Source organism: Capricornis sumatraensis, chromosome 10 (assembly GCF_032405125.1).
Source record: "Capricornis sumatraensis isolate serow.1 chromosome 10, serow.2, whole genome shotgun sequence".
NCBI classification, from domain to species: domain Eukaryota; kingdom Metazoa; phylum Chordata; class Mammalia; order Artiodactyla; family Bovidae; genus Capricornis; species Capricornis sumatraensis.
The window spans coordinates 16,470,924-16,493,447 of record NC_091078.1 but is presented as its reverse complement, the minus strand read 5'-3'; the positions used below and the strand labels follow the sequence as shown (position 1 = coordinate 16,493,447).

The 22,524-nt window shown below is 38.5% G+C and overlaps 1 protein-coding gene and 1 non-coding gene across 2 annotated transcripts in view; one reads left to right on the top strand and one right to left on the bottom strand.

Annotated features, from left to right (window-relative positions):
- Positions 1 to 22,276, top strand: part of MCU (mitochondrial calcium uniporter) — a 189,747-nt gene extending 167,471 nt beyond the window's left edge. Inside the window, exons 5-8 of the mRNA XM_068982237.1 lie at positions 6,899 to 7,059; positions 8,721 to 8,924; positions 18,880 to 18,996; positions 20,370 to 22,276. Coding sequence (XP_068838338.1) covers positions 6,899 to 7,059; positions 8,721 to 8,924; positions 18,880 to 18,996; positions 20,370 to 20,447 — 560 coding nt within the window. The 3' untranslated portion in view covers positions 20,448 to 22,276. The remainder of the gene's footprint in view (positions 1 to 6,898; positions 7,060 to 8,720; positions 8,925 to 18,879; positions 18,997 to 20,369) is intronic.
- Positions 841 to 947, bottom strand: LOC138088039 (U6 spliceosomal RNA). The gene has a single exon (XR_011145633.1). It is a non-coding gene; the product is annotated as a U6 spliceosomal RNA (small nuclear RNA).
- Positions 22,277 to 22,524: the final 248 nt, after the last annotated feature.

Below are 22,524 nucleotides of genomic sequence, written 5' to 3'. Positions count from 1 at the left end.
AGTCCATAGGGTCACGAAGAGTCAGACATGACTCAGTGACTCAGCCCACACACACAAGGTAGTGTTCCCATTATATTATCTTGCTCTCTCTGTCTGAGGAAGATAATGCGGGCATCCAAGTTACCATTCTTTTCCAGTTGCATTCAGTAAGAAAACAGTTGAATTTCTGTATTGAGAGGGAGGCTGCTCATCCAGAAGAGTAAGCCTATTGGTCTCAACATTGTAACTGTTTTTAGTGAAAGCACAGTTGGTAAAGAATCCGCCTGCAATGCAGGAGATCCCGGTTCAATTCCTAGGTCCGGAAGATCTGCTGGAGAAGGGATAGGCTACCCGCTCTGGTATTTTGGGGCTTCCCTTGTGGCTCAGCTGGTAAAGAATCCGCTTGCAATGTGGGAGACCTGGGTTTGATCCCTGGTAGGGTAGGGCTACCCACTCCAGTATTCTGGCCTGGAGAATTCCATGGACTGTATAGTCCATGGGGTCGAAAAGAGTCAAACATGACTGAGCAACTTTCACTCACAAATGGAGAAGATAAATTGAAAGCACTAGGTTTGGGGTGTTAGATAATGAGAACACTAGGATTTTGTATATACATTGAGCAGATGGAACAAATATAATTTATCTAATAAAAGTTAAAATAGTTAATGAAGGAAAACTTTCCCAGAATAGTTTTTCAGATTTCTTTTTAACTAATTTTTAATTGAAGGATAATTGCTTTACAGAATTTTGTTGTTTTCTGTCAAACATCAGCATGAATCAGCCATAGGTATACATATGTCCCCTCTCTCTTGAACCTCCCTCCCATCTCCCTCCCCATCCCACCCCTCTAGGTTGATACAGAAAAATATGAAACGCTTCATGAATTTGTGTGCCATCCTTGCACAAGGGCGATGCTAATCTTCTCTGTATCGTTCCAGTTTTACTATATGTGCTGCCAAAGTGAGCACCAGAATAGTTTTTAAAGTCTTGACACAGTTTTTTCTACTCATTCCTTACCCTCCTTTAATTTTCACTTTTCCTCCTATTTTTCTTTCCCCTGTGTTTGGGTAGCACTTTAGAACTAAATGCTCTATGAACTTTGTACACCAGTAAACTTTAACTTCACACACTTCACCAGGCACTGAGGATAGAGAACTTATTCATGTAGGATCTAATATAGTTATTAGATCACAAGTACTACATAGTACATAGATACCTAAGTACTAACAACTCTTGTACCTAACACCAGAATTGGAGAAAAGAGACAGGAAAAAGCTGAAATGGAACAAAGGGACAGGTCATAGTAGCAAGGCTAGTTGCAAGTTCCATTGCGTTCTCTTGGTTACCATAGCTATATATGGCTGGATTCCCCTCTGACCTCTGCAGGATGAGAGAAGTAGTTATTTTAGCAATTAGCTGGTTTTAAATTTGATCTTGGGGTTTCCCTAGTAGCTCAGACAATAAAGCATCCACCTGCAGTGCAGGAGACCTGGATTCAATCCCTGGGTTGAGAAGATCCCCTGGAAAAGGAAATGGCAACCCACTCTAGTATTCTTGCCTGGAGAATTCTATGGAGTTAGGAACCTGGAGGGCTACAGTCCATGGGGGTTGCAAAGAGTCTGAAAGTTTTTGTAATAAGAAGAATCATTTTGATTGGCACCACTGAGCCATTTGTCCCATTTATCCATCCAGAGGATACTGGAGACCTTGCTTCTGTCCTAATAATGTGAATAATTGAGAGAAACAGTTGAACAGGCAAACCAAATACCAGTGACTCAAATAGCCAGAGTCTCTTCCAAACCATTATACTAGCGGAAAAGACTGTTTAACCCCTATTATTTTTGCACATCTCTCTATCTTTGTGTACATTAATTATCCTGGCATTGATGGCATGTGCAGAACATTTTTAGTGAAGCATACTCAGATCATCCAGAAGTGTTTCTGTTAAGCCATTAGCAGATTTATCTTCTCTTCCTATAATTTCATCTCCAAATATATGGGCAGATTTTTCAGGGTTGAGGGGTTTGAGGATGTTGTTTTCCTCTACCGTGACAATACCATGCAAGCATATGCTCCCTGTCAGGGAAATTTTAACAAAATAAAGCTAAGTCCCTGAGTTTGCCAGGGCTTTCCTGATATCTGGTCAGAAAGATAACAGCTCTTTGTTCAGCCAGGTCTAGAACTGGAAATCTGTAAGATTGATCTCCTATGAATTATCATTTTATAATCTTTTCATTGCCATTTGAAGGTATGTTGGAGCACATAAAATCTTATTTGTTTTGAATAGGTGATACATTCACAATGTTCAAATCCCAAAGTCTAAGAATATGTAGGAAAAAATTTCTCATTGCTGTTTCACCAGCCACCCCTTTCTCCTCTTACCAGCAAGCACTGTTCTTAGTTTTTTATGTTTCCTGTCAGAAATAGTCAGTTCATTCATTAGCAAGTGTGAATGCATAATCTTTTCCCCTTTTTATGCAACTAATAGCATATCATACGTATTGCATATGTCAGTCAGGATTCAAGTGGGGAAACACAGCTCTGAATAACGTGGAATAAAAGATTTATTATAGGCACGAGACTTTGTACAGTTGTAGATGAAAGTAAAGAAGTAAAAGTCTGTAAAGGGGAGCTTGGAAGATCAGAGAAAAGGTACTAATTTTGAAGTGGTGGCAAATGTGGACAAATGAAAGCTTGCCAGGGAACCTTCTTAGCAAAGAAGGGCTGGTGGAGAAATCCCTGAGACCGTGTTAGCAAATAGAACTTCTGTGATGATGAAAATGTTCCATTTCTGCACTGTTCAATATGGTAGCCATCAGTCCTGTGTGCCTCAGTTCAGTTCAGTTCAGTCGCTCAGTCATGTCCGATTCTTTGCGACCCCATGAATCACAGCACACCAGGCCTCCTTGTCCATCATCAACTCCCGGAGTTCACTCAAACTCACGTCCATCGAGTCGGTGATGCCATCCAACCATCTCATCCTCTGTCGTCCCCTTCTCCTCCTGCCCTCAATCTTTCCCAGCATCAGGGTCTTTTCCAATGAGTCAGCTCTTTGCATCAGGTGGCCAAAGTATTGGAGTTTCAGCTTCAGCATCAGTCCTTCCAGTGAACACCCAGGACTGATCTCCTTTAGAATGGACTGGTTGGATCTCCTTGCAGTCCAAGGGACTCTCAAGAGTCTTCTCCAACACCACAGTTCAAAAGCATCAGTTCTTTGGCACTCAGCCTTCTTCACAGTCCAACTCTCACATCCATACATGACCACTGAAAAAACCATAGTCTTGACTAGATGAACCTTTGTTGGCAAAGTAATGTCTTTGCTTTTTAATATGCTGTCTAGGTTGGTCATAACTTTTCTTCCAAGGAGCAAACATCTTTTAATTTCATGGCTATAATGACCATCTGCAGTGATTTTGGAGCCCAGAAAAATAGTCAGCCACTGTTTCCACTGTTTCCCCATCTATTTCCCATGAAGTGATGGGACCGGATGCCATGATCTTCGTTTGCTGAATGTTGAGCTTTAAGCCAACTTTTTCACTCTCCTCTTTCACTTTCATCATGAGGCTCTTTAGTAGTTCTTCGCTTTCTGCCATAAGGGTGGTGTCATCTGCATATCTGAGGTTATTGGTACCTAATACAAAAATGTTTGTTAATCTTATCTCTCTAGAACTCAAATTGCTGCTGCTGTTGTTGTTTAGTCTCTAAGTTGTGTCCAGCTCTTTTGCAACCCCATGGACTGTAGCCCACCAGGTTCCTCTCTCCATGGGGTTTCTTCAGAGATCTTTCTGAACCAGGGATTGAACCCATGTCTTCTGCATTGGCAGACGGGTTCTTTACCACTGATCTACCAGGGAAGCCCGCTGAAGAACTCAAATTCCTCACTTCTAAATATCTATTGTATTTATGAGAATAAATATGGAGTAATATGTGTGAGAGAATTTTGTTGACCATAGATAATTTATACCTACCTAAACAATTATCTTTTTGAAGGAGGACTGAGCTTGCAGGAAAATATTAATATTGATATAGTAAAAGCCTTATAACTCAGTTCCAGGCCTGGGGATCAGGAGGTGTGGACTTTGCCACTTTACTGTGACATTCCAGAGTGCAGTTTTCTCTTTTTGGAACTTTGAAAAGTATAGAATCATGTGTGAATGTGAGCTGCAACTTTAGTGCAAAACAGAGCCTGTTGACACAGACGACTGCTCGAGCTCAAGGTGTTCTTGCTTTAATCTTTTCCCATTAATGCAGCACACGTTGATTGGAGTATGCGAGATACTGTGCTAGGTGCTATAGCCCATATTACTGTATCAGCTCTTCTTTAATCCAATTTGCTACTCTTTTTTGAATTTTTTATTGATTGAATTTCTGTGATAACTCTAGTGAAGGACAACCTTGAAGAAAATTTGAAATACATGCATGACTAATTCTTTTTTTTTTTAACTTTTAGACAATTTTTATTATCACAAAAGAAACTGCATGCCCAATAGCAGTCAACTCCCATTTTCACCTCTCAACAGCTGCTTATTGTTGTTGGTCTTATTGTTTAGTCTCTCAGTCGTGTCTGACTCTTTGCGACCCCATGAACTGCAGCACGCCAGGCTTCTCTCCCTCTTTCACTATCTCCCTGAGTTTGCTCAAACTCATGTCCATTGAGACAGTGATGCCATCCAACCATCTCATCCTCTGTCGCCCCCTTTTCCTCTTGCCCTCAATTTTTTCCAGCATCAAGATCATTTCCAATGAGTTGGCTCTTCAAATCAGGTGGCAAAGTCTTGGAGCTTCAGCATCGGTCCTTCCAGCAAATAGATTGATTGGTTTGATTTCCTTGCTGTCCAAGGGACTTTCAGGAGTCTTCACCCACACCGCAGTTTGAAAGCATCAATTCTTATGGGCATTTCATATAAATGGAATCATACAATATGTAGCCGTTTGTGTCTGGTTTCTTTCATTGCATATGATTTTTAAAGTTTCATCCATGTCATGGTATGACATGTTAAAATTAATTTTAATAACTTTTAAACTAGTCTCATGTATCCAAACTATGATTATTTCATTTTATGTATCATCAATATAAAACTTCATTAGTGAGATATTTTATATTCTTTAACCTATATGAAGACTTTTTTTGTGGTGTAGATTTTCTTTAGAGTACATCTCAGTTAAGTATAGTCATCTTTTAAGTGTTCAACAGCCACATGTAGTTAGAGGCTTCCACGTTGGATGGCACAAATTAGATAGGACTCCTGGTTTTAGTTCAGAGCTCTTTTCACTGCATTGTACTTAAAATGTACAGATTTTTCTGAAGATATGGAAGCAATATTTGGAGAAATTATACTGGAATCTAAAATGAGTTTCACCTAAACTGCTCCATTTATACCTAATTTTCTTTTTTTTGTTAATTATTTTTTAAAATTTATTTATTTTAATTGGAGGCTAATTACTTTACAATATTGTAGTGGTTTTTGCCATACATTGACATGAATCAGCCATGGGTTTACATGTGTTCCCCATCCTGAACCCCCCTCCCACCTCCCTCCCCATCCCATCCCTCTGGGTAATCCCAGTGCACCAGCCCTGAGCACCCTGTCTCATGCATCGAACCTGGACTGGCGATCTGTTTCACATACGATAAGATACATGTTTCAATGCTATTCTTTCAGATCATCCCACCCTCGCCTTCTCCCACAGAGTCCAAAAGACTGTTCTATACATCTGTGTCTCTCTCGCTGTCTCGCATATAGGGTTATCGTTACCATCTTTTTAAATTCCATATATAACGCATGACTAATTCTGACCATGGCTTATTTTGATTTAGAAGAAGGCCGACCTTCTGCTCCAGTTAACAGAATGTCACATTTAAGGCTAATAAGATTCTAAAACAAAAGCTTCACTTGGGTGCTTTTTAATTTTTTTTTTTTTTTTTTTTTACTTGGGTGCTTTTTAAAAAATTCTTTGACAGCTAAGATTAGCTGGCTTTTTATTAAATTTTCAAAACAATTTTTAGGGTTCTGGAAATACATGCTATTCACAGAAGAGGATGGTGAATCAAAGAATTGTTTAATCATTTACCTTTTCAGTCATTCTCATGACTTCATGCTCTTTCAAGCTTGATATTGAGACTCATACAGCTATTCCGTGTCTTTGCCCAACAGGAATAAATAAAAATTGATATGTTAGGGGGAAGGTATATAGAGGCTAAGATTATTAGGATGATGATATTTTTATTTATACCTTTGTATTTGCAAATTTGAAATACTGTGTGTTTTTCCCTCAAGTGTTATTTACTAAAGGGAAAAAATGACCAATTAAAATGGCAAGACCACAGGTAAATTATAGATCAAAATTTTAATAAGCATGATAATAATCAGATTAATTCTAAACTTCTCTACTAGTTTTTAACATATTATTTTAAACTTTTTGTCTTCATCTAATGAAGATTATTATTACTTGTAGCATTTACACTTCCAACAGTATAATGGTGGATGTTGGCTTCAAAATTTTCAAGTTGCCCAAATTCGGAATTTACTTTCTAGGATTTATAGACTCTTCCTTTTTAAAAAGGAACTATTCCTTTCCTTCAGTTTAGCACTGCAGGTAGATTCCCTATAGTGGATGAATCTGCCTTTTTCTTATCACTAACAGCCCTCGGAATAGCAACTCTTTATTTAAGGCAGCAGTCCCCAGCCTTTTTGGAACCAGGGACCGATTTCATGGAAGACATTTTTTCCACAACCAGGGCAGTGGGAGGTTGGGGAGGACAGTTCAGGATGATTCAAGCCCGTTTAATTTATTGTGCACTTTATTTCTAATCTAATGCTGCTGCTGATCTGACAGGAGGTACTGGTCTATGACCCCAGAGATTGGGGGCCCTTGAATTAAGGCTTACATTTTTAAAAACATAATCTTTTTCTTTCAGACCTCTTAAGCCATGAAAATGCAGCAACACTGAATGATGTAAAGACACTGGTCCAGCAGCTCTACACAACACTGTGCATCGAGCAGCACCAGCTAAACAAGGAGAGGGAGCTCATTGAAAGATTAGAAGATCTCAAAGAACAGCTGGCGCCCCTGGAAAAGGTGCAAATTCAAATTTCACACTTTTCTCTTCACTAGTATTTTTTCCAGAGCATATATGTTTGCTTTTTCCCCCTTCCAAGTTGTATGTGATTGAATTATGTTAATCTGATGAGTTGGGGAACTGAATCATAAAAATCTTCCAGTTAAAGCTATGAAAGAACTTTAAAAGAAATAGTTTGGGCCTTGATAATGTACCTAGAGCTTTGAGGCCTGAATAAATTCTCATTAACCAAACATACTACCTTTATGACAAAGATTGAAATAATTGCTGATCAAGAAGTATTCTAAGTGAGGTGAATAATCATTTTAGCCAACTTAAGAATTAATATTATATGGAATATCATGCAACTGTTAAAAAACAATTCTGTAGATATAATATGCTATAGAAAACTCATATTTTATGAAAAGTAAATTATAAAATAATGTACACATCAGTGCATTTTGTTATTGTTTAGTCACTAAGTCGTCCAACTCTTTCGTGATCCCAAGGACTATAGCCCACTAGACTGTCTGTCCATGGAATTTCCCAGAAAAGAATGCTGGAGTGGGTTGCCATTTCCTTCTCCAGGGAATCTTCCCAACCCAGAGATCGACCCCGCATCTCCTGTACTGGCAGATAGATTCTTTACCACTGAGCCACCAGGGAAGCCCATGGTAGTGCCCACTGTGATTCCATTTTTAATTGAAATATATGTTACACCTATAGCCACACATACACACAGACACACGCACACACACAAAGAAGAAAATAGAAGGGACGTATTCCCAAATGCTAATAGAATAATAGGATTATGAATAACTTTTCTTCTTTATACTTTGCTGAATGTTTTACACTGAAGATATGTCATCCTTATTTTTTAATAATAAGACAAGTATTTCCACTTTAAGAAACTAGACTATATTAGAGATTAAGGAGGAGAATACATACTCTTAACATTGTGCTTTTTTCTTATTTCCTTAAAAGTAATGAACATATATCTCAAGGTTGTTCTCATTAAATGTAAGACCTTTAGAAATGTTTGAGGAACTATTGTAAAGGGAGATGAAATTTAAACTTTGTATTTTCAAAATGTAAAGCATTTTTTAATATATTAGCTATAACAAAATAGTTATCATCCTTTTACTGAATGTTTAGTTTGTGCTGGGAATTGTCCTATGTATTTTACCTGTGTTCTCTTATTTAACAGAACAACTCATTAATGAAGTTATGGTAATTCTCATATCAGGGCCTGAATTTAGCTGTTCTGAATCCAGAGTCCATTTTCTGACTCACTGTGCTGTTTTGCCCCAGTAGACCTCTTGAGTAAAAAATTAATGATGGATTAAATCTTGAATGCTACAGTTAGAGAACATTAGCCTATTTTTGTTTCCCTCTTTCAAAGAAAATAATCTTGTGGTTGGATAAAGACCTATTGAAACTAACTTATTTCACCATATTTTCAGCTACTAGTGTACTAAAAATGTTATTCCTATAAAATATTACTCAGTAAAAACTGCAGATACTATTTAAGAAGACAAACTATATTTCCTAGAATTCAGACTAACTTGTATCTTGATTGCAAGCTTTGTTCTTAAGTGAACATAGAACAGTTTAACTAAGAGTTTAAAACTGGTTCTATGTCAAAATGCTTTTGAGTTGACTGATCATGTGCAACCTGTAGGTACGAATTGAAATCAGCAGAAAAGCTGAGAAGAGGACCACTTTGGTGCTATGGGGTGGACTTGCCTACATGGCCACACAGTTTGGCATTTTGGCCCGGCTTACCTGGTGGGAATATTCTTGGGACATCATGGAGCCCGTCACCTACTTCATCACTTATGGAAGCGCCATGGCGATGTACGCATATTTTGTAATGACACGCCAGGTAAGAATTCCTCTTCAAGTAACTTTTCGTGACATAGTGAAATTTGGGTTGTCAAAGTAGTTCTCTTTTCTCTCATATTCTTTATAAGGCCAATTCCCTTTAAGTAAATCACTTACCTTTATGCACAGTCACTCACACACACACAGACGTGCACATGCTCATGCGTGCCAATTACGTATTAGGCACTAGTCCAGGCGCTAGAAATAGAGAAATAGAAGACGTGGCATTGGCCCCCATGGAGCAGACTATTAAGAGAACCATGTAAACTGCTAAATTCATAATGATGCTATGGTAAGATAGAGAGTAAGAAGGCAAAGGAGAAGAGAGGTCAGCTGTAGGATAACTTGTTCAGCTCAGTTGGCTTAGCTTTTTATGTACTGTGTAATTAATGTAGCAGTCAGATGGGGGTAGTTTTTTGTTTTTATTGAATATTTGGAATGGAGAATTGGTGAAAACTAATCAAATAAACAAAACTCTGGGTTGCTTCTAAATATATCAGTAGTATAGGTATTTGTTATTGTTATTTTAACGTCAAGGAAGAGAAGTGAAAGTTAGATATCCAATCACTATTCTGTTCTTAAACAACCAAGGGTCATGTATTAAATATCAGTATCTAGAACTAATTGTTACTGTCAGTGCTGTTTTGTTAGTAGCTTGGAAATCCATGGGAAGTATGAGGGATTTATTATTGCTTTATGTGATACAACCACAGATCCAGGCTCCCTTGAATAAAAATCATTAGAAATAGTTGAGACAGATGAGAAACTTTTTCTGCTTTCTTAAGTATCAAAAGAATTCTGAGAGTTGCTTCTTATGTTTTTACATGGCCTCTGTTGAATGAACACAGGTGTTTTGTTTCTGTTGTCATTAGACCAATGGTCATAGGTCTATCTTTGTGAGGGAAAATGAAAGCTCCAGGGTGTTATTTAACCTTTCTGGGCCTCCCAAATGTGTCTAGTGGGCAGAAGAAAGTACATTGCTCATGTCCTGCTATTGTTTGCCCAGCATCTCTAGCACTCAATCCCATGTCTAGCTCGAATATGAGTTCTGTTCACTCTGTATGAACAGAGCTGGCAACCAGATCAGTCTTATCTAATCACACCTCTGGGCATGGCTTGCATATGTCTATATGTCCATGTCTTTCCCTCTTTGTCTGCCCTGTCCCTCTCCCTCATATATCTCGTTGTTGTTGTTTAGTTTCCAAGTTGTGTCTGACTGTGATCCCCTGAACCGTAGCCCACCAGGCTCCTCTGTCCATGGGATTTCCCAGGCAAGAAAACTGGAGTGGGTTGCCATTTCCTTCTCCAGAGGATCTTCCCAACCCGGGGATTGAACCCACGTCTCCTGCATTGGCAGGTGGATTTTTTACCAATGAGACACCTCTTTAATGGGTTCTTTTTATCAGTTGAAACCTAGACTCTTTAGCCAATGTTCATAACTGGTTGCTGTCCTTTCCAAATGTCTCTCAACTCATCTGTGTATGTACTAGGTATTTTAAACACATTAAATTACAGTTGTCCCTTGAACATTAGGGTTTAGGGGCGTCAACCCTCTGCGAAGTAAAAAAAAAAATCCACATATAACTTACAGTTGTCCCTCCGAATCCATGGTTCCTCTGTATCCATAGTTTCTACTTATCCATGGTTCCCCATCTGGGGATTCACCTGAGTGTGGATCGTTTAGTGCTATGGTATTTACCACTGAAAAAAAATCCACATATAAGTGGACCTGTTTGGTTCAAACCCATGTTGTTCAAGGGTCAACTGTGTAGTCTTTGAATGTGTTAGTCACTCAGTCATGTTGGACTCTTTGTGACACTCCAAGGACTGTGGCCATCTAGACTATCCTGTCTAGACTATCAAGATTGCCAGGAGAAATATCAATAGCCTCAGATGTGCAGATGACACCACCCTTATGGCAGAAAGCAAAGAACTGAAGAGCCTCTTGATGAAAGTGAAAGACGAGAGTGAAAAAGTTGGCTTAAAGCTCAACATTCAGAAAACGAAGATCATGGCATCTGGTCCCATCACTTCATGGCAAATAGATGGGGAAATAGTGGAAACAGTGGCTGACTTTATTTTGGGGGGCTCCAAAATCACTGTAGATGGTGACTGCAGCCATGAAATTAAAAGATACTTACTCCTTGGAAGGAAAGTTATGACCAACCTAGACAGCATAGTAAAAACCAGCGACATTACTTTGCCAACAAAGGTTCATCTAGTTAAGGCTATGGTTTTTCCAGTGGTCATGTATGAATGTGAGACCTGGACTATAAAGAAAGCTGAGCGCCAAAGAATTGATGCTTTTGAACTGTGGTGTTGGAGAAGACTCTTGAGAGTCCCTTGGACTGCAAGGAGATCCAACCAGTCTATCCTAAAGGAGATCAGTCCTGAGTGTTCATTGGAGGGACTGATGTTGAAGCTGAAACTCCAATACTTTGGCCACCTGATGCAAAGAGCTGACTCATTGGAAAAGACCCTGATGCTAGGAAAGATTGAAGGCAGGAGGAGAAGGGGACGACAGAGGATGAGATGGTTGGATGGCATCACCGACTCGATGGACATGAGTTTGGGTAAACTCCAGGCGTTGATGATGGACAGGGAAGCCTGGCATCCGGCGGTCCATGGGATCACAAAGAATCGGACATGACTGAGCAACTGAACTGAACTGAGACTGTCCTACTGTATGGTCTTTATTTCCCCCAAACGCCCTGAGTTTTCCACCACTTCCTTCCTTCGTATCATTCTATTAACTGGAAAGGTTTTCCTTGTTGATCTCTACCTGATACGTCAAGATTTAATTATGAACGTGTGAAAGTGTTAGTCGCTCATTCAAGTCTGTCTGTTTATTACCCTGTGGACTGTAGTCCTTCAGGTTTCTCTCTCTGTCCAGGGAATTCTCCAGGCAAGAACACTGAAGTACATTGCCATGCCCTTCTCCAAGGGATTTTCCTGACCCAGGATCAAACCTGGGTCTCACGCATTGCAGGCAGATTTCTTTTACCATCTGAGGTTTACTTAAATGCTTCTCTTTCATTAACCTTTGGCTACTTCCCTGCAGCCCATTTTGATCTCTTCCTGTTCTGAATTCCTTTGGCATATTGTGCCTCTCATTTCATTCATCTTATGCCATCTTGTATTATAATTATTCCTGTTCAGTGTCTTGTCCCCTCTACTAGACTGTGATAATTTTTGAAGCAAGGTGTTCAATTTTTATTTCCATACCATGCCTAATAACAGTGCCTATCTGTCCTACTGTTTAAATGCTGAACTGCTGTGATTCCTCAACATTTTTGCTGCCCCCAAGTGACTGGTTGCAAAATAGCAGTAGTAAACAATTTAGTCTTGTGAATAGGAAAACATTGACCAAATTGAATGTAAAATATTCTTCCTCATATCAATATCCATAATTAGCACCCATGAAGCAAAAGCCTATTCAGTAGCATTTAAACTGTTGAATAAGCATTTATTAGCAACCTAAATCGGAGAAGGCTACTCCAGTACTCTTGCCTGGAAAATCCCATGGACGGAGGAGCCTGGTAGGCTGCAGTCCATGGGGTTGCTAAGAGTCAGACATGACTGAGCGACTTCACTTTCACTTTTCACTTTCATGCATTGGAGAAGGAAATGGCAACCCACTCCAGTGTTCTTGCCTGGAGAATCCCAGGGTGGGGGAGCCTGGTGGGCTGCTGTCTGTGGGGCTGCACAGAGTCAGACACGACTGAAGCGACTTAGCAGCAGCAGCAGCAACCTAAATAGATTCCAAAGTGTATTAAGTTCCAAAGAATTTTTATAAGATGACAAGTTCCTTGAGATCATAAAATCAAGTAGAATATTGAATTTTACTAATATTTCAGTGAGACCTGAGAACCACTTTCTATCATATGAAAAAGGAGCCTGACGATAAGAAAATGCCATTTGAAGAAGTTACTTCAGCAGGCATGTGAACCGCTGTTCAATGCCCTAGCCCAAGTATTTTCAACTAAGGGGATTGTCACCTTCAAGGAGGCAAAAATTGGTTCTTGAGGAGTAAAGCATCTTGGAAATTACAACAGATAAATGGATATACAGTCTATCTGTGGTATTAAAACCTCTTTGGGGAGAAGAGGCAGCTAAGGGGAAAGTATCTAAAAAGGCAACTTAAGGTAATGATGAAAAAAGACTAAGAAACACTGACCTAGCCTTTAATACCCTTTGTCATCTCAGTTCCAACATTCATGCTTTCTGTTCTGTTATACTCCAGCAGACTGCTTCAGTGACCATTCAGGACCTGCTTATAATGAAAATTAGTTAGGCTCCTGACGTCTCTCTTAACTTGTTTCTGTAACCTTCCTCATGTGTTGCTTCCTTTTCTGTCCCAATTAGACCATCTTGTCATTCTGTTCAATCACTGCTCCATTGTCTTTCCATTATATGTACTTTGTAAACTCCTAATCTTGGATAATTCTAGCCATTTACCCTATATCCAGGCTACTGAACATTGCTAGAGAAAAATCATGTAATAGTATGGGATGGGCAACTTCTTGTGTTTCTAATTAGATTTTCTTCCCCCATAAAAAATTATTAGTTACTTCAAGACTTCACATCAAGCTCCTCATCCCACCTTTAACTTTGCCTTCTACTTCTCCTAGAAAATTGACCTTAACAGATAGAAGCTTTCTAATTCCTAAACGCTGTGAGTTTAATAGTATCCTTACTGACTTTCATACTATTTCCTTAAATTCAAATAAGAGGTAGCATTTTCCTAATCAGGGCTAGCTCTTCTACTTTCTCTTAATCTTATTACCTCCTTCCAGAATCTTACCCCAGTATATATTTTTTGTGTGTTCTCTATGTTACCAAACTCTCCCTCTCTGACTCTCTTTCCTTTAATAATAAAGCTTTCCATGTCTTTCTTCTCAGTTACTATCAAATCACCAAGTTTCTAGAATAGAGTCTAGCATGCAGTTGCTTAGTAAATGCTTGTTGCCCAAGAGAGGATACATAGACTAGATCTGAATAAATTGAATTAGTGTATACATTTATATTCTTACCAAAGATAAGTAGCGTCACAGCAACTTAGATGAAAGTAGAGGGCTTTCTCTCAAGTTTTTAATCCAGCATTTGTCCCTTCAGTTCAGTTCAGTTCAGTTCAGTCACTCAGTCATGTCTGACTCTTCGCAACCCCATGAATCGCAGCATGCCAGGCCTCCCTGTCCATCACCAACTCCCTTAGGTCAATATTATTTGATCCAGATCATGATTCTGTCTTTTTAAAAAGCTTCCACAAACCCCTCAACTACTGTTCAGTCGTTATCTGTCATCCTCAGTATTTAAATATTTACTTCTTTTTCCAGTTGTGGCATACTAGGTAATCAGAACAATGCTCTCATTAGGAAATGTTAAAATAGTTAAACAAAACATAAAACACATCTGCCTGTAGTTTCTAGAGAACACACAGGATAACAAAAATTACCAGGCAAGGACCAGAAGAAGAGAAGTCTGAGTAAGGTGAGTCTGGTGTTTAGGTGTCCTTTTTCCCCTGGGGATTTATACCGATTAAAGGCTGAGAGGCCAAGAAGCTGAGCCATACTTGATAACCTAGAAGGACCAAAGCCATAGACATTCATGTCCAGGGATTGCTAAAATAGGTTGAAACACATTTGCTTTGGTTTGGAATTTTAAAGGCCGCTATTGTAGAATAGAAGAACCTGTTCTTTGAGTCATCCCAGTGTGGTAAATTTATTGAAGTAGTCCTGGAATACTGGAAATCCCATAGTGCTAATCTCACAGGTTCCAGGCAGAAGAAAATATTACTCTCCCTGGGAGGAGATAACATTATCCTAAGCCTAAAATACAGAGTTAAACATACAATAAAAAATAAACAGATACACAAGAAAATACCTACAAAAACACCAGACGTTTGAAACACAGATAGGAGATCTAGTAACTGGATTTATCAGTCAAAGCCTTTAAAATGATTATACTTACTATATTAGGGGAGATAAAAGGTAAGGTTGAGAATATTAACAGATAACTTGATTTTAAAAAAAATGAAAATTCTAGAGAACAAATTTAATGGATTGATTTAACTGCAGAGTAGACATAAGTGGGATATAGACCTAGAAATAAATCAGAAGAAATAAATAAGGAAAGACATAAAGAAGTAAAATACAGGAGAAGGTAAGAAGTATAGAGGATAAAGTGAAAAGGCCTAATACATTTTTAATTTTCTTAGTGTCTCAGAAGGAGAGGAGAAAAAGAATGGGAACAAACAATATTTAAAGAGCTGATGACTGAGAGTTTGCCAAAATAATGAAAGACATTAATTTATAGATTTAAAAATTCTGTCAAATACCAACCAATATAAAGGAAGAGAAGCCCACATCTAGACACATCAGAAGGAAAATTGCAAAAGACAAAGAAGAAATCTTAAGAGAAGCACAAGGAGAAAAAGAAAGCATTGCCTTCAAAGGAGTCACTGTTAGGTAGCGTGTCAACCACAGAAATGAAGGTAATCTCCACCACCAGCAGGTAATAGAATGGTGCCTACAATGTGTTGAAAGAAAATAACTGTCAACTTAGGATTCTATACTCAGCAAAAATATCCTTCCAAAATAAAGGTTAAAGATGTTTCCAGACAAAGGAATAGAGAACTTGTCACCTGTAGATCTGTACAAAGGAAATACTTGAGGTTGTTGTTCTTTGGGCAGAGGAAGGTTATCACAGACGGAAAGTCAAAAAGAGCAGGAAGGAATGAAAAGCCTTGAAAATGGTACGTCTGTGAGTGAATCTAAATGAATATTAAATGGACTTCCCTGGTGGTCCAGTGGTTGAGAATCCACCTGCCAATGCAGAGAACACAGGTTTGATCTCTGGTCCAGGAAGATTCCACGTGCCACAAGGCAGCCAAGCCTGTGCAGCACGACTACTGAAGCCCGCACATCCCAGAGCCTGTGCAGCAAGAGAAGCCAGCACATGAGAAGTCCATGCACCGCAACTAGAGAAAGCCCGCGTGCTGCAACAAAGACACGGCACAGCCAGAAAATAATACTAAATGAATAGTGAATGTGTAAAACAATCTAATAAACTCTTACGGAATTTAAAATACAGAAAAACTAAAACATACAAAAACAGCATCTGTATCTGGAGGCGTAAGTGAACTTGAAGCATTCTAATGTCCCTTTGTTGCCTAGAAAAGGGGTAAAAGTACCACTTCCATTCCACTTTTATTTTTGGTCCTAACCAGTGCAGAAGGCAAGAAAAAGATACAGTGGATGAAAATATTGCAAAGAAAAACAACTGACATGATTCATAGATTTTGCATGTAGAAAAATTTTAAAAACATATATAGATAATTGGTTAGAAGTCATAAGTGAGTTCCATTAAGGTTATTGGATACAAGGTCAATGCACATAAATGAGTTACATATCTATATGCCAACCACAAATGGTTAGAAAATGAAACTTTTTAAAAGATGCAACTTAAAATGACTTTTAAAAATAAATCATGCAAAAGATATACAAGATATCTATGTAGAAAAGCATAAAATAAAAGGAGATTTAATAAATGTAATGATGCCACATGTTCATGGACCAGAAAAGTAAATACTGTAAAAATGTTGGTTCTATCCACATTGATCTGTTAGATTCATTGAAACCCCGGTTAGAATCCCGATAAGTTTGGGATTGGGGGAAGAGATTTGATTAAGCTACTTCTAAAATTTATGTGGAAATAAAAAGACTAAGAAAAGCCAATAAACTCTTGAAGAAAAACTACATAAAAGGGTTTACTGTATCAGATATGAAGACTACACCTTTAGTAGTCTACAGCACCGAGGACACTACAGTACTACAGTGATTGAGACAGTGACACAGGGGTGGACGAGTGGTCCAGTGGAATAGAAGAGGAAAGTAGGAACAGTCCTAGTGTAAGTGAACACTTGATGGTAAAAAATGGCACTGCAGAGAAAAGGGCTTTTGGTAAATGGTGCTAGGACAATTGACTGTCCGTATAAAAAAAAAGAAATGGCCTCATCCTTATACTCTAAACAAAAATTAATTCCAGATGGATTGTTGATCCAAATGTGAAAGGTGACACAATGAAGCTCCTGGAAAATAATAATATAGAAGAATATCTTCATTACTGTGGAATAGAAAATAACTTTTTACACAATAAAAAGTGCTAGCCATAAAAAATAGGAATAATAAATTAGGCTGTATTAACAATTAAGAACATCTTTTTACTGAAGAGCACCATTAGGAGGGAGAATGAGCTGGGAAGAGATGTTTGCAGTATGTATATCCAACAAAGGATCCATATATATTAACAAATCCTACAAGCCAATAAGAAAAAGGCAGACAATCCAGATATGCACAGGCTCTTCTAAAAGAGGGTATGCAAACGGCCAGTAATATAAAAGAGGATATGAAAAAGCCTCAGCCTCACGAGTGATCATGAAAATGCTGTATATCATCAAGAGAAGTAAAAACGTGTGTCTACATAAAAATTTGTACACAAATGTTCATAGCAAGATTATTCATAATAGCCAAAAAGTGGGAAAACCTGAATATCTATCAATTGACAAGTAGGTAAATAAAATGTAGCATATTCATTCAATGGAATCTTATTTGGCAATAAAAAGAAATAATGTACTGATACATGAAAAAATAGATGAGCCTTGAAAGAAGCCAGACACAAAAGGCTCTATGTTGTAAGATTCCACTTATGAAATATCCAGAATAGGCAAATCTATGGAGACAGAAAGTAAACAGGTAATTAACCTAGAACTGAAAGTATGGAGGGAGATCAGAAGTGATATTAAAAGGTATGGGGTTTCTTTGGGGGATGATGAAAATATTCTAAAATTTACTGTAGTAATGATTGTACAATTCTATGACTGTGCTAAAAAGCACTATTATACCTTAAATAGGTAAATTGTATGGTATCTCAAGTAAAGTTGTTTTTAAAATGTAAGGTAGGGCTCCCCTGGTGACTGACTTATGAATCTGCCTGCCGGTACAGGAGACACAAGTTCAATCCCTGGTTCAGGAAGATCCCACATGCTGTGAAGCAAGTAAGCCACCCCTGAGCCACAACTGCGAGCCCCCAGGTGCCTAGAGTCCGTGATTCACAGCAGGAGAAGCCTCCGCGGTGAGAAGTCTGCACACCGCAGCTGGAGAGCAGCCCCTGCTCTCTGCAATTGGAAAAATCCTATGCAGCAACAAAGACCCAGCACAGCCAAAGATGAATAGATAAAATTTTATAAAGTGAAATATGAGGTAGTCATGTAAATAATATAATTTAGGAGTTTGGGATTAACACATACACACTACTATATATAAAACAGATAAGCAACAGGGACCTACTGTGTAGCACATGGGATGATACTCAGTGTTTTGTAATAACCTGTATCTGAATCACCGTGCAATACACCTGAAACTGGTACACACAGAAGGTGAGTATCACAAACATGATACTGCGTGAAGGTAGTCACACACATTGCATACTATCTGACTTCATTTTTATTAATAGAGAATTTTAAAAACCAGGTGAAACTGATCTGTAGAGCTCAGGATGATGCATTTTAAGTGAGAAAGCTATAAAGAGAGCAAGAAAACAGACACCATAAAAGTCACGATGGTCATTATTTTGCAGGGGAAGAAAGGGTGAGTGAGTGGACAGGGGCAGGAAGGAGGCCTCTGAGTTATTGGCAATATTCTATTTTCTTTACCTGGTGATGATTAACATTTACTATGTGAAGATGATTCTTTAGGAAGTACATTTTTGTTTTGTGTACTCTTCTGTGAGTGTTTTCACACAAAAAAGTTTTAAGAAATAAATATTTAACGTAGCATATGTCAGTAGTATATCTTTATATGCAATCATGTGTACTGAATCTAATCAATAGTAAGGGCTTATTTTGTGACGATAGTGTGCTAAGGACTAATAATTTAATTTTTCTTTTATTTTTGTAGGAATATGTTTATCCAGAAGCCAGAGACAGACAATACTTATTATTCTTCCATAAAGGAGCCAAAAAGTCACGTTTTGACCTAGAGAAATACAATGAACTCAAGGATGCAATCGCTCAGGTAAGTTTTCCAAAAATGAAAGTAAACCCCAGCCCCATCGTGTACAGTGGCGGCATCATCGTCTATAATCACACTACTTAAACGGGTAAACTCTGAAAGAATGATCCAATCTTCTTCTTCCTATGCAAATTATTCCTCAACCAGTAGAAATGACTGTTTTAACACACACACCTCTCCAGGAACTTCTATATAACACACAAGAAAAAATAATGTATCCCATCTATCCTGTTAACACTAGCATATTGAAATTTTTAGACCTATTTTTAGTTTTTTAGTTTTTGTTTATCTTTACCTTTCTGTCTGCTTTTATCTTTCTCTCTTTTTTTAATCTTTCTACAATTGACCCCCAAGATCTCTCACCTAAAATGTGTGGTAGCAATGGGGCAAAAATAAAATCCAGGTAAAAGAGAGACTACTAGGAATCTTTGCCAGGTGCAAGTCAGAGCTTATTGAGCTACTAGACGCTTTTTTAATAGATTGATATTTTATTTCTTAGAACAGTTACCGCTTACACATTTCTGATTATGCCTCCCCCTCACTCTGATATCTTTGATTTTGGTTAAGAAATACTCATTCCTTTTCTTTGCAGTCTTTCATTACTTTAGAGGTTTTTTAAAACCTCAGGAAACCATTCCCTTCTCTTCAAAGTTTAATTATCTTCTCTGGACCTTCTCCACCTTCTCTCTCTCTTTGTGGTGATGGGGTTGTGCTCTGAATAGGTTTAATTTGTCTTCCTGCCTCGGCCTAAGTGAATTCTTACCTTCTGTTGCTGTGTGTGGTAGTTGTCAACTGGAGGGAATGTAGCAGAGTGGTCTCTGGAGCTATTACAAAAATAGGTGCTTCAGCCCCGTCCCCACACTGAGGGTGAGGCCCAAGCATGTGTGAGTTTTGAAAGTGCTGCAGTTGACTTCGCATCCCTATTTTTAAAATTACTGATAAATGAAAACCTTAAACAGCAACTAGACAAATAACTAAAGTCTTGAGCAGCATAATTTAAATTCTGGCTCCAAAAATACATAAATTCTGGCTCCATACAAAAGTTTGTGCAAGGGCTTCTCTGAAGAAATGCCATCAAGGTACATCCGATGCTCTCGCATTCTTGAGCCCTGAGTCCTGCCCCGTTGATTGCACAGCCTTTGCTGGAGGCTCTGTTGACAGCTGAAACTACCAGGACCAGCTTCTGTTTCCATACCCCTTTACTGTCCTGCGCCTTTAACACCCTTCGCCACTGAGGCACTCGTACTTTCAGAGTGATTCAGATGATTTCTCTGACTCATAATGATGGAGGAAAGACAATTTCCTTTTCTCAGGAGGCAGTAATATCATTGAAAGCTTGCCTAGCCAGTTTTTCTCACCTTTTGTTTCTATTTTAGGCAGAAATGGACCTTAAGAGACTGAGAGACCCATTACAAGTACATCTGCCCCTCCGACAAATTGGTGAAAAAGATTGATCTGCAAAGAGCCTCTGAGTCCTGGCAGAAAGAACACCTGTTTAAAACTATGGCCTTTTTAATTAAAGCATTGCAGGTGGAAGCTGGGAGCCATGTTGGGGTAGAGGGTTTTTACCTTTAATTAAAAAACAAAAACAAAAAGATCTTAGGGAAAAAAAGGAGTGTTAAAATCTGAGGATCACGTTTTTTGGAATATAAGCTCAAAGGGCTTAGTGAAATACTGTCTTAATCAAGCATCTCAGTTTCTGGATGAAAACGATGCACTATATAGTTGGGAGATTAGATTCACAAAGGAAAATTGATGCTGGGGGTGTTTGTCTCTTGCATCTTCTTTGCAGGGTCAGCAAAACAGTAACACACCAGCACCCCACTCAACTCTAATTTTCTTTTTTTAATTTAACTTTTCTTAATTCTGACATAGGAGTAAATAAATCCACCAGAAAAGCAAAACCTCAAGATATATGGGTGACAAACAGAGTCTGAGCCCATGTCATTAGCTTTTATTTTAGACTGGACCCAGTCTCTGCAAAGTTACCAGGAATCTCTCCCATTTGTGCACATTTCTGACCACCCACACCTGTTGATATGCTAATTTTATCCATATGATAATTGGAACCAACTTATGACTGTTTGATAATTGACACTTTGGATTATCCCTTCATACCTTCTTAAATGTCTATATATTTCAGTGCTCTGAATCACTATCTAGAAATCATTGGCAACACTGCATGAGGTTTCTTTTGTTTTGTTTTGTTTTTTACTAATTAATCTTTAAGAGGAAGACAAATTTCCCTTCTTTATTTAGCTATCCCATTGATATTCCTCTCTCCCTCCACAGCTCAAGCCAGAGGGGGAATGTTTAGCTATATTACTGAATCAGGAAGATGTAAGGTTTACAAATTGGCTAAAAATCATGGCTCTGTAGCCATTTCAGAACCCGAATAGTTTCATTGCTGTTAATCTGCTTGTATGACAGCATTCCAGGCCACACAGATGGCCTTGCCTTGTCTGGAGGCTTTGTTAGTCTTGAAGGATACACACTTCCATGCTGTTTGTGAACCCTCCCACCTCCACCACTTAAGTAGTTGTAAAATCAAGTGAGTGGATCTCAAAGGGTGCAATTTATCTTTATATAGTAATACATTTCTATGGTTTCTTTCAGCCTACCCTCTTCACCCTATTTTTTCTTATCTTAAATTGAGAGAAAGAGGAAATAATCTTATACTCTATCAGAATATTTTCTATCGTATTTCCAGATGACATCTGCACTTGGAGAGTCAAAGGAGTCTGTGTCTAATATCCTGTTTTTACTAATAACGACTTGTGGGGGCAGGATGAAAGGATGGCGGGGCTTGCCACACAGCTAGTTGATTCACTTTGTTCTTTCACATGATCCGGCCCTCCCCCTGTGGCAAGGGTTTTCTTTCTCTTTTTCTTCCTTCTTTGGGATCATTGTGTATGAAGAGAAACACTTTTGTGACAAACCCAGACTCCAGGTGCCTTGCAGAGGTTGAAGGCCAGCCAGGATTGCTGCTGCTGCTGCTCCTGCCACCACCCCTCCCTTCCACTGGCATGACGGAATGAAAGGATGCATGTCTCCACTTCCCATCCCTCCTCCCACTTCCTTCCTCATCCGCCCCCAAGTTGTTCAACCCCCTTCCCTCATTTATTTCTGTTAAGCTCTGTGAATTATTTTTAAACCATTTATCCTGTTTGTACTGCAGGGTTTTTAAGAAGAAACAGCACAGTGCAATGAGCAAATCCTTTCAGGTTGTGTGGGAGGCTAGGGAGGGGAGAACGTGAAGAAAAGTCCTTTAAACAAATAGCAAAATATTGAACATGTGTAAAATCCTGTATCATTTATGAAATATGTATAAAAAGCAATGTACCTTCTGGAACAATAAATACTTATTCAATTTTTGAACTATAGCATCTCATTCTTTAAAGCAAAGCAACCAAAATCAGAAATTAAAACAAGCTTGTTTTCTACTGATTCAAAGTGGGAAGGTTTTAACCTCTAAAATTAATCTTTATAAAAATACAATTTGGAAATTGTTTTGTACCCAGAGCCTGTATT